This window comes from Urocitellus parryii, chromosome 6 (genome assembly GCF_045843805.1).
Source record: "Urocitellus parryii isolate mUroPar1 chromosome 6, mUroPar1.hap1, whole genome shotgun sequence".
NCBI classification, from domain to species: domain Eukaryota; kingdom Metazoa; phylum Chordata; class Mammalia; order Rodentia; family Sciuridae; genus Urocitellus; species Urocitellus parryii.
The window spans coordinates 35,935,113-35,953,394 of NC_135536.1; the positions used below are offsets into that span (position 1 = coordinate 35,935,113).

At 42.8% G+C, this 18,282-nt stretch overlaps 2 protein-coding genes and 1 pseudogene across 4 annotated transcripts in view; 2 read left to right on the plus strand and 1 right to left on the minus strand.

Moving 5' to 3' along the window:
• The first annotated feature begins 2,838 nt into the window (after nt 1-2,838).
• On the plus strand, nt 2,839-7,571 carry Oxa1l (OXA1L mitochondrial inner membrane insertase). Its single transcript, XM_026406025.2, has 10 exons — nt 2,839-2,943; nt 3,389-3,550; nt 4,507-4,720; nt 5,303-5,446; nt 5,682-5,767; nt 5,938-6,102; nt 6,269-6,373; nt 6,469-6,631; nt 6,706-6,786; nt 6,869-7,571. Exons 1-10 carry the CDS (start codon nt 2,881-2,883, stop codon nt 7,012-7,014), a joined length of 1,329 nt encoding a protein of 442 aa, XP_026261810.2. The 5' UTR covers nt 2,839-2,880; the 3' UTR covers nt 7,015-7,571.
• Slc7a7 (solute carrier family 7 member 7) overlaps nt 7,527-18,282 on the minus strand; it is a 57,809-nt gene continuing 47,053 nt past the window's right edge. For all 3 annotated transcript variants that reach the window (XM_026406022.2, XM_026406023.2, XM_026406024.2), the window contains exons 3-10: nt 15,617-15,742; nt 14,579-14,723; nt 10,857-10,980; nt 10,514-10,617; nt 10,140-10,236; nt 9,147-9,296; nt 8,399-8,582; nt 7,527-8,176 (exon numbers count right to left, since the gene is read on the minus strand). In XM_026406022.2, coding sequence (XP_026261807.1) covers nt 8,073-8,176; nt 8,399-8,582; nt 9,147-9,296; nt 10,140-10,236; nt 10,514-10,617; nt 10,857-10,980; nt 14,579-14,723; nt 15,617-15,742 — 1,034 coding nt within the window. In that variant the 3' untranslated portion in view covers nt 7,527-8,072. The remainder of the gene's footprint in view (nt 8,177-8,398; nt 8,583-9,146; nt 9,297-10,139; nt 10,237-10,513; nt 10,618-10,856; nt 10,981-14,578; nt 14,724-15,616; nt 15,743-18,282) is intronic.
• On the plus strand, nt 13,522-14,363 carry LOC113194856 (large ribosomal subunit protein eL34 pseudogene; annotated as a pseudogene).

Genomic DNA, 18,282 nt, shown 5'->3' on the forward strand with positions numbered 1-18,282 from the left:
TTCTTAATTGGTAATTCTCTGCCCTTTGCCAATGAAAGTCAGTCAATCACTTTTAAAAACTAATGTTTCTAATGTGAATAAAAAAGATTTGCAAAAAATAGGAGACATGTTCCCTACCTCTAAAATCTAAAAAAGGAAACAGGACCCATTCCATGAAAAATCAATAAAAACACAGAAATAAGTGCAAAGCAATGTAAGATATACTTCAATTAGCTCATGTTCTTTTACAAGAATAAATATCCACTCACTTACTATTGAAAGGTTAATAAAATAGGTACTTGTCACTCTGTTTCTCTATATGCTTAACAAAACACTGTTGAAATCTTAAGAACTGGGCTGGAGATGTGGCTCAGCGGTAGCGCGCTCGCCTGGCATGCGTGCGGCCCGGGTTCGATCCTCAGCACCACATACCAACAAAGATGTTGTGTCCGCCGAGAACTAAAAAATAAATGTTAAAAAAAAAAAAATTCTCTCTCTCTCTCTCTCTCTCTCTCTCTCTCTCACTCTCTCAAAAAAATAAAAATAAAAAAATTTAAAAAAATGAAATCTTAAGAACTGTTTGCTAATCTTGTTCCCAGAATGTGCTGTCCCTAACTGTGGACTGTCTGCTAATCTTGTTCCCAGAATGAGCTTTCCCCAACTGCCAAACTACAAAATGTAACTTCTCTCGCTGCCCTCTCCAGGGAAAGTATATAAGCTCTGCTCAAGCTGTTCTCAGGGCTCTATCTCTCTTTGCTATAGAGAGCTCGGGCCCCAGCATGCTGGTCTCCAAATAAACCCACCCTTCTGCTGTTGCATAAGACAGTCTCTTGTGGTCTCTTACTCCGACATTTCGCCGGACTCTTACACTATTAGAACACATTTCCATTACCTATTCTTGCAAAGTAAAGTAATTTGAAATTTAGTGACTTAAAAACCACAATTGTTTTACTTGTTTGTAATTTTGAAATGGGTAGAACTGGATGGAGGCAGCCTTTCCTTATGCTACATAGTAACCTACAGTGGCTCCAAAAGGCTGGAGAATCCAATTTCAAATTAACCATCTTCACATATCTGGCATTGGCACTATAGGCTGGGCGTTCAACTGAGGCTTTTAGTCCAGACCTCCATGCTCTTCCATGTGATTAGATTGGGCTTTTCAGAACATGTTAGCGTGGGAAATAAAACTTCTGACATAAGTGCTGGTTTCCCCATGAAAGCAAAAGCAGAAACTACCAGATTTTCTTAAGGCAGATGCCCTGAACTGGCATAGCAACATTTCCAATGCATCCTAGTCACATCAACAAGATTCAAGATGAGGGAACTACCAACAGAGAAAATACTGGGAGAAGGGTTAGTTTGGGGTCACCAAAGTAAGTAAAACATGATAGTTTTCCCCAATGCAAAACTGAATATTCGTCATCACTTCAAACCACACTGAGTTTTAAATTAATATTTGAAAACCTTGTTTAATCCCATTCAACATGTTATACCTAATTATTACTAATCATATTCTACTTCTTTGCCTCCTATTTTTACCATTTCTATCAGATGCATTCATAACCACCCCAAACTAGTAGTGACTGAAATCAATCAACTCACACCTTTCTGTGCAGTAATTTTTTTCCTCCAGGGAGGATAACTTCACTTTACATATCTTTAGGAATGTTTTCAGCTTCAAGAAATAGATTACCAGCTGGACAAGGTGACAGAGTCTGTAATCCCAGTGACTCAGAGGCTGAGGCAGAGGATCACAAATTCAAGGCCAGCCTGAACAAATACCTTCACAACAGACTAAGAGTCTAGACAATAAAGATCTTTATCTTACAGAACAAAGTCTAGAAATATGGAAATAAGTGGTTACAAGTGTGGTTTAGCAGCTCAAGAACACCAAGTATGCAGGTGGTTTTTTCCTATTTTTTCTATTCAACTATGTGCAGTGTGTCAGCTTTTCACCTTTTGATTTGTACCATTATAGTTGCAATCTTCACATAATCCCACTTGAGGGAAAAAGAAACGGTGGAGCTTTGTCTTCTTTTTTTTTTTTTTTTAATATCTTTTAGTTGTCAATTGATCTTTTACTTACTTATATGTGGTGTTGAGGATTGAACCCAGGGACTCCGACGTGCCAGATAAGCACCCTACCACTGAGCCACACTCCAGTCCAGAGCTTTGCTTTTTTTAAGTGGGAGTAAAATATTTCCTAGAAGCTGCCTTCCCTCCATTTCTGTCAAACTCCAGACTACCCTCAAATGTCATTGAATCTGCGATTACAATATTATCTAGTATATAAAAATTGAACATCATTAGGTGGGAAAAACCAATGCCAAGTACAGCCAAGATATCCAAAAGCTACTTGTTTATTTATTTGATACTGGAGATCAAACCCAGGGGTGCTGTACCACTGAGCTACATCCCCAGCCGTTTTTAGTTTTTATTTTGAAACCTTAAAATAAAAGTTACTCGGCAAAAGTTACTCAGGTTCTTGTAAGTTGCTGAGGCTGGCCTTGAACTTGAGATACTCTAGCCTCAGTCTCAATTACTGGACTTCCGGGGTGTGCACCATCACGCCCAGACCAAAGGCTATTTTTAACCCAACAAATCAGAAGACAATCACTGGCTTTAAAAACTCCCAGGTTTAAACAGTCATTAACAATGGCCACTAACGATGGCTCTTAACTTCAACCCCCTTCAAGCCTCTGGAGGACACCTTCCGCGCGACCTTACTAAACATGACCCTTTGAGGCTTTTGCCCACATTAAATATGGCCACCAAGCTCCGCTCTTTACTACCTGATCTGTGGCGACAACTCTGTTCCCACGCCCATTTCCAAAAGGGCCTCCTCCTGCGGGCTTGCGTTCTGAGTGCGCATGCGCGAAAGCAAGTCCTCTTCCGGGCAAAATGGCGATGGGCCTGATGTGCGGACGCCGGGAGCTTGTGCGCCTGCTACGGCCCCAGCGTCAGGTAAAGTTGTACCCAAACTGAGAGCCAGGATGCTGCCCTGCCCCCGCACCCTACGCCGGGGACAGGAGCAGCCGCTGACCTGGTTACCAGGATCTGAGTGTCATGACCTCGGGTTACGTCTCGGTCTCGGAGGGCTGGGTGGCCCCGTTATGTTGTCGGTTTTCAGGGATTACCTTACCCCGGGTCAAGTTCTCAGCAGCCTCGGGCCTGTACCCCGGAGTGGGTCTGCGGTAACTGAGGTCAGGAAACTCCGGCTTGAGCTCCACCCTATATGCCCCAGTTGCATGCCTTCAGGCCGGCAGTCTGCAAGAGCAGAGCAGCAATGTGCTCGCCTGGATGGCAAGCTGTCTGCTTCTTGAGGGGTGAGCCTAGTGAATACCCTGTGGCCTCACTCTGGGCCTTCTGCTTCCAGCATAGACATTCCATTATCCTTTCATCTGATTAGTTCCACAGTATCGTAGAGTCCTCGCAGTGGCCGCGGAAACCGCTGAGAGAGGGGATCCAGGTCCCAAGCCACCCGGGCTGCAGGCAACCGCATTATGTCCTCCTCACAACCTCCAGCCACCGCTGCCTCAGTACCTCTGCCATTTCATTTGCAGAAGCCCAGGTAACGAGCCTTTGGTTCCTACTTCTTGGATAGTTTTGTTTTGTTCGAGGGGCAAGAGGAATATGTAGCAGGGTTCTTTCCCACGTTTCACCCAGCTTCCCAAAATACTAGCATCTGCTTGGAATGGATTTTTAACTCAATGGGGAAATGATTGAAGTACATCAATGAGAGATTTATGTTATATTCAAGGTACTCTTTGCCAGAGTAATGCTAAGCTAATGATGGTAATGTGAAAAATGACTCCAGGTTTGTGTATTAGGAAAACTATAATTTGCTAATAAATACATGATTTCATGGATGCTGTTTCTTTTTTCTTTTTTTTTAAGAGAGAGAGAATTTTTTTAATGTTTATTTTTTTAGTTTTCGGCGGACACAATATCTTTATTTGTATGTGGTGCTGAGGATCGAACCCAGGCCGCATGCATGCCAGGCAAGCGCACTACCGCTTGAGCCACATCCTCAGCCCCGAGGCGACCAAGTGGGGTTTTTGGTCATAAAAAGTGAATTGAAGGCTGGGGGTGTAGTTTAGTGGTAGAGCACTTTCCTGCATGCAGGAGACCCTGGATTCAGTCCCCAGCCCTGAAAAGAAAAACAGTTCAGTTAAAAAAAAAAAAAAAAACTGATTTGATTTTAAAGATAAATTGTGTGATAGTTTATTTCAACATATGGGGGAAATTGTAATAGTTATAGATGACTGAAGTTCAGGAAACGGTGATTTTGAGAAGTAACTTCCCAGGATGAAAAAAAGTCATGAATTCTTACTTTAAATAATTTATCTTCCTACCTAGTAGTAAAAAATATGTCCTTTTTAAGCATGAATTCTGTGGACATTGTAAGCCAACCTGGGAGGAAAGAAAGAGAGTCGAGAAAACAGAATCCAGTATTGATTATCATAGAGGACCTCACTTTCTGTGAGTCCTATTTAATAAATACACACATGGCTTCCTTTCACATAGGTCCAAGTACCTCCTGTTGTTCCTGCAACTCCTTCACCCACAGCAGTACCTGAGGTGGCTTCTGGAGGAACTACAGATAAAATCCAAGCTGTTGCAGAACAGAGCTTCGCTGAACTGGGACTAGGGTCATACACCCCAGTGGGATTGATCCAGAACCTCCTGGAATTTATGCATGTTAACCTGGGCCTTCCTTGGTGGGGGGCCATTGCAGCATGTAAGAGAAATATATCCTGGACACGGGTAGAATGGGGACCTAGGGATAGAACCTTAAAGATGGCATTTCTGTGAGAGGATTAAGGAAATAGGTACAGGAATATAAGAGTCAAACAGATAATTCAAGTGAATGGTACAGGTTCATGAAGCTTAGGTGCACTCTATTTTTATTTCCTGAAGAGCATTATAAAGTGGCTTGATAATCTAAGATTCAAGAAGTATAGATATTTGAACATGAGCAGGGAGTTGAAGTAAGAGGGCCTTATTAACAGTGATGAAGCTACCCTGGTTTAAGAGAATAGTCTGATCAGGCACTGAAACTCCCAAATTAGGAAGGTAACCACATTCCTCTTGTTAAGGTTTAAATTATGCTTTGAGTTTTGTTTCTTTCTACACCTTGCTCCTTAAATTATCTCTCTCCTGTGTCTTCAACTTCTGAGTTCTGGGCCCTTTGGGCATGAGTCACAGTATAGAAAAGGCTGAAATAAGAGAGATTTTTATCATTGAGGACTTAAAAAAATCTTCAACCTTCTAACTACAGAAGTGCTTTAACTTCGTTTTAATTCTAGTTTGTGTTTTTCAGGTACAGTCCTTGCCCGCTGCCTCGTTTTTCCTCTCATCGTGAAGGGCCAGCGAGAGGCAGCCAAGATTCACAACCACTTGCCAGAGATCCAGAAGTTTTCCACTAGAATCAGAGAGGCCAAGTTGGCAGGAGACAATGTTGAGTGTGAGTCAGTTACAGTATGAATGTGAGAGGACCACATTTGCAGACATTCTCCTAGGGGAAAGAGACAACCTAAACCAGGAATTGCAACAATTGGGCAAATTCTAAAGATTTAGCTGTTTCTCAGGCCTAACACTTTCAGGGACTGTCCAAGGTTAATTAGAAATTTCATGGGCCAGGTGTTCACCCTCACTGACATAACTGTTAGCCCAACCATTAATTGTGCCTCACCTCCCAGTTTACAGGGCCTCCTCGGAGATGACACTTTACCAGAAAAAGCACGATATTAAATTCTTTAAACCCCTCATTCTGCCTCTGACTCAGGTGAGCAAAAACATTCCCCTCCTTATTTCATCAAATGGCCTTCTCTGTATTTTCCATGCCCCAGACCTCCACAAAAGCAGTTGGTGGTGATATACATGGCTTTCAGTGATGGGGTACTGAAAATGTCCCCTCTTTTAAAGTTTGCTGACACTGCTTATCCTGTGTAATAGGCACCAGTCTTCATCTCCTTCTTCATTGCCTTGAGAGAGATGGCCAACCTTCCTGTGCCCAGTATGCAGACAGGTGGCCTCTGGTGGTTCCAGGATCTCACTATATCTGATCCCATCTACATGTTACCGATAGTAGTCACTGCTACAATGTGGGGTGTCCTGGAGGTAAGCCCAAGTTGGCCAAGTACCAGGCCTGCAACATAAATTGGGAGTAGGGAGTAAAGTGGCTGGAAATTTCCCTGGAGAAATAGTCAGTGGGTAAGACCAGATTACTAAAACTGACATACGTTCAAAACTCCTTTTCTCTGCTCCCTTGTTTTGTTTTTGGCAGCTAGGTGCTGACACAGGTGTGCAAAGTTCTGACCTTCAGTGGATGAGAAATGTTATCAGAGTGATGCCCCTGGCAGTCTTGCCCATAACCATCCACTTCCCCTCGGTAGGTAATGGCTTAGGAAATGATTCCAAGACCTCCCATCTAGTCCAGCCACCAGGAATACAGTCTCTGAGGACCTTCCCTTTATTCTCACCTAGGCAGTGTTCATGTACTGGCTCTCCTCCAATATGTTTTCCCTGGGCCAAGTAGCCTGCCTCCGGATTCCAGCAGTACGCACTGTACTTAAAATACCCCAGCGTGTTGTGCATGACCCTGACAAATTACCTCCCCGGGAAGGCTTCATAAAGAGCTTCAAACAAGGTAAGGACATGAAGAGGGGAAAGTGGTCTAAAAAAATGGGAATGGGACTAACAGTTGAGCTCCTCCTTACCCAGGCTGGAAGAATGCTGAAATTGCACATCAGCTCCGTGAGCGTGAACGACGCATGCAGAACCACTTGGAGCTAGCAGCCAGGGGTAAATAATCCTTTCAGGCTAAATTCTGCCTTACAGTTCTTCTTTTTCTTTGCTCATTGAGATTTATTTTCTCTTCCTCCAGGTCCCTTACGGCAGACCTTTACCCACAACCCTCTACTACAGCATGAAAAGAATCACCCTCCCAAAACCCCCAGCAGCAGCAGCAGCAGCAACAGCAACAGCAGCAAACCAAAGTCAAAGCAGCCCTGGCGTGACACACTTGGCTGACTTGTGTTCCCTGCTCATTCTGTCAGAAACTCTGTCTCCTCAAAGAACCATCCTAAAGACAGACTTGATGCTTTGTCCTTGTATCAGGCCTAGGAACTGTAGGATGTGGAGATGTTCATTTAAAAAACTGATTCCACTACAAACTCTTATTCCTGCATATAAAAGTACAGGGGAGCCAAGCAATCTTCCTTTCCACAGGATTAGGAAACCTCTGTACTACATGCTGCTTCCTGATATTTTATTAAACAGAAATGGATTATGTACTTCAGAGAAATGAATAGGTTGGGTCAAGATTCTTTTGATAGCCCATGCTCTTGGGAAGTATCTGACCGTTTTTACCTGGCATTAAGACCTTACACTTCTACCCTGTGTGTATGTTCCAGCCATATTTGCATTGTGGTCATAGAGAAATGACTGATAAGATTGTATCTGAGAATTATAACCACATTTCTTGATAACCTATACAATTTCCATTTACATCAAGAAATAGATTACTAGATTTTTAGTGAAAATTAAGGTGATGTTTTTATGCAAAAACTTAACATCTTTCTACAACAGTTCTCTTGTTTGTGTAGAGGTTGTTTTTATCAGCTTCCAATAGCTGGCTTGAAAGGGAAGAAATTGTTTTGGGTCTGTCTATACTTAGGCTAATGGGAGCTGTCCCAAAGACATTGTATAAAATGAAGCAATTCAAACTTTTAGGAACATAACCCTTTTATTATTGTTCAGCACCTGTGACAGTTTCTTATCTCTCTAAAGGGAGACAAGGTTGGAGCATTGTTGGCCCTTTTAAAGGAAAAGATAAGTAAGTAGTCACACCCAGAGGTGCTCCTGGAACAACAGTGCCACACTACAGTCTGCTTTACCATCCATTTACAAAGTCTGGAACAATACGTAGCAAAACAAATAAATTACTTTGTCATCTCTAAAATGCAAGTTCAAAGGTTGAAGCTGCCTAGACCAGACTCCTGAATGTCGCCTCCAAAGAAGTGAGCTGTACTTCAAAGCTCCCTTGGCTTTAGCCCCTGCTTTCCACATCTCAGGATTCTAGGTAGTATTTAGTTAGATTTAGGATCTTGTTGCTTGGGTATTTCTGCATCTTCCAAATCCATTTCTGCAGCAACTGACATACACAGGACCTGGAGGTACCATGTGGCAGATGCTACAAAGAAAAAAAATTTTTGAGTTAAAAGTGGGAAGAGGTCAACTGGGTGAAGTTCAAGTAGCACTGAATGGCACTAGGCCCAAAGAGGGTAATTCAGTTAAGGCATATGGTTAATAACAGGAGGGGGCTATGGCAAAGATGACTTGGGAGTCTAGATTTGCAAAAGAGGCCGAAACCTGGCTATCAAGTAGCTGAGGGACCCAAGGACCCAAGGCTTACCCAAAGTTCTTCGGAGGCAAAGAGGTCGTTTGTCTTCCGGCACTCTGATGATGAGAAAGTAAAAGGGCAAGCCTGACAGGGCAATGCCAATGCCGATGAGGGAGTTGATTGTATCACTGTAAAGTGGAACAGCCACCAGGAAGATGGTACAGAGGCAGAAGACAATGGGGAAGAAAATGCTGAGCTAGGGGCACAGAAGAAACTAGGAGTTAGCTCAAGATTCTTGACAACCAGTATAACCCCACCTCCCAAAAGACCAAAGCACTGAAGGGTTAGGGATAAAGCTCAGTAGTGGAACACTTGCCCAGCATGCCCAAGGCCCTGAGTTCAAGTCTCCAACACTACACAGAGCAGTAAGCCTTTCCATCATCTCAACACAAAACTACCATCAAGTCCCAGGCAAAGGTTTCTGAGTGAACTGTCCTGTAAGAATTCCCTTTGCTGGGTGTGGTGGCACATTCCTATAATTCCAGCCACTTGAAAGGCTGTAGCAGGAGGTAACGACTCAGCAACTTAGCAAGACAGTAAATCAAAAAAAATTTTTTTTAAACTGGGCATGGTGGTGCACACAAACTTGGAAGCCTGAAGCAGGTGGATCACAAGTTGGAGGCCAGCCTGGGAGATTTAGCAAGATCACGTCTCAAAATACAAAAAGGACCAGAGATGGTAAAGTGCCTCTGGGTTCAATCCCCAAAGAAGGAAAGAAAAATGCTTCAGATAGAGCAGAGGTGGGTTGGAGGTAAATTACCTTGAGGGGACGAGGTCGATCAGGCTCCTTCCAGCGTAGATAGAGCTGACCCACAATAGAAAGTCCCACAAAGAACCAGTAGCTGAAGCTGTAGTAGTTAATGAGCTGGAAGATGTCCTCTACACACAAGTAGATCAGTGCCATGATACCCTATAAGTGCAAGCCCAAATTAGCTCCAAAGTGCTTTTTCACCCCTGTTGGCTCTCTTCTTACCCCTTTAAGACTCAAGTTTTGTCCTTCACTCCTTTTCTGTCAGAAGTTAATAGCTTCAACTGGATTTTCAGTTGTTTCTTCAAACTTCTGCCAAGTTAACCCTCTTTAAACGGGCTGGGGTGGTGGCTCAGTGGCAGAGTGCTCACCTAGCGTGTGTGAGGCACTGGGTTCAATTCTCAGCACCGTGTATAAATTAATTAAATAAAGGTCCACTGACATCTAAAAATGTTTTAAAAATAAATACATAAATAAAACACAAAACAATCCCTCAATCATTTCATAAAGCCCTCTCCATAATGACCAGCCTTCATTTCCAGCTCTTCTACTACTCAACTCCATACTGATTTACTGCAGGACTTTCTGATGCTATTTCTCTTACAAAACCTATCTCTACTATTTGCAATGCTAACCTTCAAAATCTATTTCAAATACACTTCCTCCAAGTGTCTTTTCAGTCACCCTCTATCCAAGGACCATTTCTTAAACACCCTCTATCCAAGGACCATTTCTTAACCTGTCATGGCAGTTAATCATTAAAATGTATTCCTTGTACTTTATGCCTTATCTAAGACTGGAGGTGATTACCATTGCTAAGAGGAGTGATTCTCAGGAATCACTGCAGCAGTTGGCACAGCCTCGCCCATGATGGTAGTCCATCATTCCATCAATACTTTTTCTATCAGAGTCCCCTTTAAGACTTTCAGGAAGCTACAACACTCATATCTACTACTACTAAAACTTCCTGAACAATCTGGCTTTCGGTCTTCTTGGATCACTTACGTTGAAAAGCAGAGAAGGCACTGGCGTGAACCGCTCAACATGAATCATGCAGATGGCATCAGGGAGATGGCCTTCTCTTGAGCCCACAAAGAAAAGCCTATTTAGACAAGTTAGAAGAAAGTGAAAAAACTGTGGGGCATCGGGGAACAACCTGGTTCACCTGCCACTGCCCTTCCTCTCTGCTATCCCTTCAAAAGGCACAAATAATACAGAACGGAGTTCATTGTTGAGATTAATGAGAAGTTAAGGCTGCTGATGGGAAGAAGAAAGGTTGAGGAATGCAGGAGGTTAAAGTCCAAGTCCTGTAAGTTGTACAATCTCCTGACCTAGCTCTTCATAATACGAACCCTCCTAGCAAATGATGCCACTCTTACCGAGAAGCGGCCACAATGGAGGCATTGAGGCCACCGAAACAGGATAAGGCAACTGCCAGTGGGATTGTCCAGTTAAATATTCCAAAAATCTGGTCTGCAAAAGTCTAAGGGAAAGGAATGGAAAATAGTCATTAGTAGGACGTAAAAGGAATGAAAGGCATCAATAGGCATGCTCCCAGGGATCCAACCCTTCTTCCACATTAAGGGTAACAGTTTCTTCTTACAAGCCCAGAATCCCAATGTACTCCTTTCAAAGCTCTCTCCTTTCCAGGACTGTGAAGAGCTGGGATATACCCCAAAACCCACAACAAACCCTCAACCTTCTGCTAGTAAAAATCTTTACCACGGCAACAGCATCACTGGCCAAGATGTCTCTCATATCTAGCACGGTGTAATAGGCCACATTGGTCAAGATGTAGATGATGGTGACAAGAGGCATGGAAATGCCAATGGAGAGGGGCAGATTCCTATAGTTAAACAAAAATAAAGTATACATCAGTCCCACAGGTTCATCCTTATCTCTTAATCCTAGACTTTACTGCCATACTCATCTTTCCAAAGATGGAGTCTCCTGCTACATTTCCCCAGTGCCTCAGCATTTGAGGTTGCCTAGAGTACTGGTTAAAGCTGTAAACTTGTAAGAACAAATAAGCTGTGTGTAGTAGTACACACCTGTAATTCTGTCTACTCAGGAGACTGAGGCGAGGAGGTAGCTCCATGATAGAGCACTTGCCTCACATATATGAGGCTCGGGTTCAATCTACAGTACTGGAAGGGAGGGAGGAAGAAAGGGAGGGAGGGAGAGAGGGAGGGAGTAAGGAAGGAAGGGGGTTAGGGGAAAGGAACATCATACCAGGAAAAACAGCTGTGCAAAAAAGGAAAAATCAGGGAAAGGAATTGACAAAGAACTAAGTCACAGCATGACAGCAACACAGGAAGAGGGTAGTGATTTTATTTTTGCTTCCAAAGGTGTTGGTGTCAGTATCCCTTCTCTAAGATTATCACCACAGGAAAGTTTAAATTAAGAAAAATATAAAGAAATGGAGGCAAATTGTGAAATCTAACATCTCCAAAGATTAAGATAGGCCTTCAGTAGGAAAAGCAGAATGTATATCTGAGCAAGCAACCTGGGAAATAAATGATTTTTTATTTAAAAATATCCCCCAAGGACTCATGTGTTAGTGTTCAGAGGTGAAAAGACTGGATTAGGAGATCTATAGCCTCATCAGTGGATTAATCCATTTGATGCATTAATTATGTGAATGGACTACTAGGTGGTAATTATAGGTCAGTAAGGCATGGCTGGAGAAAGTAGGTCTCTGGGGGTGTACCTCTGGGGACTATATCTTGTCCCTGACTCCTCTTACACACACACACACACAGCTTCCCAACTGAGCAGCTTTCTTCTACCATGAAATTCTGGTTCATCTCAGGCCCACAGCAAAGGAGTTGGCCAACCATGGACTGAACCTCTGAAACTGAGCCCAAAATATATTTTTTCCTCCTCTAAACTGCTTCTATTAGGTATTTTGATCACAGCAACAAAAAGCTGACACACACCTTCATCAGTTTGAGAACGTCAGGTACCATCCTAATTGGTCCCCAAGAGAAGCACAAAGACCTGTCAAGATTCCTCTAGCCAAAGAAGCCACGATCTTTATAAACATCCTTGACAGCTAGACTACCAAAAAGAGACAGGGGCAAAAACTCTTAAAGTCACTCAGCTTCTGTCCAGTAGGTGGAAGCACCAACAAGGCCTCAATCCTGCTTCTAATAACTCTGTTCCCAAAGTTGCAACTCCAGATGTATACCAAGATGGCTCTTCATTTCTCAAAGCCAAAAGGAGTTTATTGGTATGAGAACTTTTATTCTTTTTGGAAATTTACAGAAATCCACTCCCTGTCAAATCTTACTTCTCAGAATCATACTGTTTTAGAGCCAAGAAAGATCCTATAAGATCCCATAGATCCTATAATTTAACCCTCTTAATTACAGATAAAGAAGCATTCAAAGAAAAGGCACAGAAACTCTCTCAAGGTCATCTAACCAATCAGTGATAAGACAAACTCCAGACCCACTGACTCCCTGTCCAATGCTCTTTCCACTTTGCTCAACTACAAAGCTATTTAGAGTAATGTTGGCAAGTGATATAGTTAAATGACTGAAACAATACCTCACTGTTAGCATGAATTAGGGAAACAAGGAATGACCCAGAAAGGAAGCAAAGGAAGATTTCTGAACATCTATGGCCTAAAGTTATCTATGTAGGGATAAAAATGAATAAAAGATTTATCAAGGGAAAAAATTTTTTTATTATCCTTTTTGAGATGGTCTTGCTATGCTTCCCAGGCTGGTCACAAACTCCTAGGCTCAAGCAAACCTTCAGCCTCAGTCTCTTGAGTAGCTAAGACTACAGGCATGCACCACTTCATACCTGGTAAGAAAAATCTATTTTAAAAGCATACACAAGCCAGGTGTGGTGGTGCATACCTATAATCCCACCAGATCAGGAGACTGAGGCAGGGGGATTGCAAGTTCAAAGACAGCCTCAGCAAAAGTGAGGCACTAAGCAACTCAGTGAAACCCTGTCTCTAAATAAAATACAAAATAAAGCTGGGAATGTGGCCCAGTGGTTAATTGCCCCTGAGTTTAATCCCCATCCCCAACCCCACACCCCAAAAAATGTACATAAGTAATCCCAGTGGTTTGGGTAGGTGAGGCAGGAGAATCGCAGGTTCAAACTCAGACTCAGCAACTTAGTGAGGTCCTAAGCAACTTAGGGAGACCGTGTCTCAAATTTTTTAAAAAGGCAGGGGGCAGTGCTGGCTCAGTGGTTAAGTGCCCTTGAGTTCAATCCCTGGCACTAAAAATTAATAATAAAATAAAAGCATATACAAGCACATAGTACGATCTGCTTTAATTAATAGAGGAATAAATGAAAAATGTAAAAAAGCCCTTTAAAAAAGAATTTAAAGTTCTTCCGGAGACAGCATTTGGAGGCACTCAAAATGGTCCAGAGTTTGACATTCTATCGTAGGCTTTCCTACAATACAGCTTCTTATAAAACTAGGCTATCCTGAACCCCTGGCAATAGAATCATTTACACAGAGATGGTTGGGAAAGCACCAAAATCTGCATGTGCTGTGTTCCCAGGCATACTTCAAGGGGTTTGTGCTGTGAGACCTAAAGTTCTTTTTTTTCTTTTTTTTCTTTTTGGTACCAGGGATTGAACTCAGGGGCGCTTAACCACTGAGCTACATCTGCAGCCCATTTTTTGTATTTTATTTAGAGACAGGATCTCACTGAGTTGCTTCGGGCCTTGCTAAATTGCTGAGGCTAGCTTTGAACTAGCAATCCTTCTGCATCAGTCTCCTGAGCCTCTGGGCTCAGGACCCACTGCACCCAGCAAGACCTAAAGTTCTTATGAGATGTCTAAAACAAAACAAAAAAAATAATGTGTCAAGCTGAGCGTGGCGGCATATACCTGTAATCCCAGCAGCTTGGGAGGCTGAGACAGGAGGATTGTGAATCCAAAGACAGCCCCAAGCAATGGCCAGGCACTAAGCAATTCAATGAGACCCTGTCTCTAAATAAAATAGAAAACAGGGCTAGGGATGTGACCAAGTGGTTGAGTGCCTCTGAGTACAATCCCCAGTGTTCCCCCCACAAAAAAAAAGGCAGAGAAAAAAATCATGTCACCAGGGCCTATGGTGGTTCCATAAGTGCTAAATGTGACTGTGACAGGATCAAGTGTGCTTTCCTTATTAAGGAACAGGAAATCATGAAAGTGTTGAAGGCACAAGCACAGAGTCAGAAAGCTAAATTTAAAAAACGAAGCTTCTTTGAATAATAAAAAAAAGAATTTAAAAGCATACTTGAGTTCATATCTTACCTCTGTTAGTGGGATCATGGACAAGTTATATTCTGGGGCCTCTGACCTCCCATCTATTAAATTAGGGTTGATAGAATTCACTCAGAGGCAGTTATGGCATATAGTCTTGCATGGTAAGAGCTCAATGAATGGTGGGTATCAGGGTTGTGGAAAGTTGGTGGTGAGATACCTACCTCTCAGGATTCTTGAGCTCTTCAGTGACATAGTTGAGGGTATCCCAGCCTGAGTAGGAGAACAGAGCTGAGTACAGTGCCAGGGCAATGTCACCCATTACAAATGATGAACCCTCAAAGGAATTCTCCAAGTTAGTCGTGGCTCCTAGAATCCAAGAACAATGGAAAGCAGAAGTATTAGTGGCCCATTCCCCTAATCTCAAGATGATCCAATAAAGTAGTGGAAAAATATGGCAGTAAGAGCAGGTAAGTGACTCAGAACATCTTTGGCAGCAACGGTATCAGTGAAGGACAGGGAACAGAAGACAGACATCTATAGAGATGATGGAATGCAGAGAATGACATGGATGGGGATCTTGACAGAAGAGCTCAGCTTTCTAGGATAAGAAACCAGCATGTAGCAGAAGGGGTAGAGAACAGGAATGGTGTCCTGTTTCTCTCTGCTCTATAGTCTGCCTGATTCTTATCCCCTTTCTGACACCAGACACAGCTGACATGAGGTAGAAGGACAGGGCTCCATCTGCCCAAGTCAACAGACTAGTTGTAGGGTGGGTTTCTACCTGGAAACTAGAGAAGTGGGTATAAGAAGTTCATTGTTGACCTTGCCCACTTTCAAGGGCAGAACCATCAAATCAACAGCACTAGGTTCAAAAACCACAAAAGCCAACTCCCAGAGTATGGCTGTCAGTCCTTTTGCCAAGATCAGTCTCATCTGGGCGTGGTGGCATATGCCTATAAAATAAACATGTCAGCAGGTCCTATGGTGGTTCCATATGTGCTAGAACTAGCATGCATAGAACTTAAAAGAACAGGCTTTGGAGTTCGCTGCCTGAGTACATATTTTAGCTCTCCTACTTACCACTACAAACTTGGGCAAATTCTTATAGCATATTTCTTCATCTATAAAAAGGGAATAATAACAGTGCCTACCAAACAAGGTTATTGGAGATTTAAGTGAGATAATATACAAAGTATATATTAAGAAGAGTATGTCTCATAGAAAATACTTAACAAATATTAGCTTCTATTATTTCTTACCCTGGCCAAGTTTAACAATGCCTGCAATGATGACCGCAATCAGTGCTGATACTTTAGCATAGGTGAAAATATCTTGTACCAGGGTTCCCCACTTGACATAGGCACAGTTAACGAAGGTTAAGAGACCTGAAAGAAAAATAATACTGATTGGTGACTAACCCTTCACACCCAGACTCCTAAGCAATTTTTCTAGTAATAGTTTCTAAAAAGGCCCGTTTCACAAAGAAAGTATATGTGTTTAGGCTTTTACTTGCTTTGCATAAGAAACTTCGGTCCCAGAATGTCCTTACTATTATCATTCAAAGACATCTGCTGAGCACCTGTGTACACAGCACCACCATGATCCCTACCCCAGCACCTTATACAGGAGACAGAAACAAAGTAATCTCAGATTTGCTTACATACAAAAGTACACCCAGGGGCCGGGGTTGTGGCTCAGCTTGCCTAGCATGAGTGAGGCACTGGGTTCGATCCCCAGCACCACATAAAAATAACAACAAATAAAATAAAGTTAAAAAAAAAAAAAGTACACCCAAACTGGATGCAGTGGGAGACAACTGGTAGCTATACAGGATTAGTGTGTTCTGGCTGTTGGCTCTGAGAAGTCACTGTCTCTCCCTCCTACCCACCCTGCCACACACACACATAGGCTTTAGGACCCAGCACTTTGTCTCATTAGTATTACTGTTAACCTTGCCCAGTCCTGTTATAACTTCATTGTCTGGTCCAGCAGGTCAGAATGTGTGGCCAAGGATTGGGAGGGAGGCCAGACTTCCTGCTCACCACCTGCCAGATCAGCTGCTTGTTTTTGTGCCTGAAAATATTCTTGCAGCAAAGAGCGGTTCCTATAGAATGGGGACAGAGCATTTTTCCTAATGGACAATGCAGAAGTAAGAGCTATAACATTCCTCATAATCCGTCTATCCTGAGGTAGAGGTAATTACTTTACCCAGATAAGCTTGGGTAAAGTTTATGCATTATTCTTAAAGAGCCAAGTTTTTGAACTGGTCTCCATAAGACCTCAAATTATTTTGCAAAGTGTCATGTTTATATGAGTATATACATTTTTATAGGAAAAGGGCCGATAGCTTTTATCAGAATCTCAGAGAAGATACAGCGGTTGTGTCTCAGTGGCAGCACATGTGCTTAGCATGCACAAGGCTGTGGGTTCAATCCACAGCACCAATAATAATAATAACAATAATCTTAGAGAAATCTATTAACCTCCCCACTCCCCACCCCACCCCCCCAAAAAAAAAGTTAAGAAGGGAAGCCCACATATGCTATGAAGTTGGCCACTAACCCCAGGATGTAGTGGGGAAGAAAGTCAGAACAACTCTAAGGCTTATCAGAATATCCCTTAGATCCCTTGCCAGCCTGTTAGGAAAGCAGACATACCTTCCTCTTGGTGACACCATGAATCCCTTCACAGCTCAGCGACTGGAACACCATAGGAGTATTTAATCTTAAAGCCCTTCTCCCAAAGGCTCCAGGGGTAAGGCCAGCCTTGCCCTGCCAGTGTAGACAGGGAGGCCCAGTGATGGAACTCATCTACTTCAGGCCACCACAGTCAGAAACCACTTCCTGTCTGAGTTCTCCTGGCAGTTCATGGTCCTCAGTGTCCCCAGTTCTGTTCTGTTATATCCTGACCTCATACATTCTGGCCCAGAAGCTCCTTCATTCTGAGAAGCAGGAAAGACTGACCTCTCAGAAAAGCTATCCATCTTTCTCTCACCCTCTCTTTCATCCTCATTTTACTTACTGCCCTGTTTTCTGCTCTTCTTGAGAGGGGCATTCCTATATAATTCAAACACTTGCCTTTCTGCAGAATAAACAAGATAATAAAGAACCAAATCTTATCACAGGGCTGGACAAAAATGCACCCATCACTCCAGGCCACCCCAGTGCTGAGTTAATAATTAAAGACACAAATGAACAGTCTCCACTGGCATCCCACAAAATGACCAAAGTGCCTGTATCTTGCCCTGCACAAAACTGCCTAATCTGTTGATCGTCCTCAGTCAGTCATCTACCCCTTACTACCTTCCAGACTTCCACTGCCATCCATTCAGCAGCCCTTGTGCCCTTTTTCTCATCCTGTAACCTCTCTACCCCTTTCCTTCAGGCTCTGTCCATAAACACAACACAAACAAGGTTCCCATTAGAAACACCAAGCACAAGTAATGCTACCATAAGCTCAGGGGAATAGGATCCTCTAACACAAATTCCTGGTTAGCCTGCAGATAACCCAGGGTCATAACTCCCAACTGGAATAAATGTAAGAGACTAGTTTATAAACCACAATCTGACTCTGCAGCTGTGTACCACAAAGGTTCCCTTCTCAGCTCTGTCCAGGGATACAAGCAGGAAAAAGTAGGGACATCCAAAAATTCACCAGCCTTTACTACAAAAACTTCTGCAATGAAAATATATGAATTGCTTATATTTTGGTCCCTATTGCTTCTTCCTTTTTTTTTAAATTGTAGTTGAACACAACATTTTTATTTTATTTATTTATTCTTATGTGGTGCTGAGGATCGAACCCAGGGCCTCAAACATGCTAGGCAAGCGCTTTACCACTGAGCCACAACCCCAGCCTCTACTGCTTCTTTACTTTTATATTTATCCATTTATCCTCTTAACTCCAGTAGTGCCCCTCCCCCACT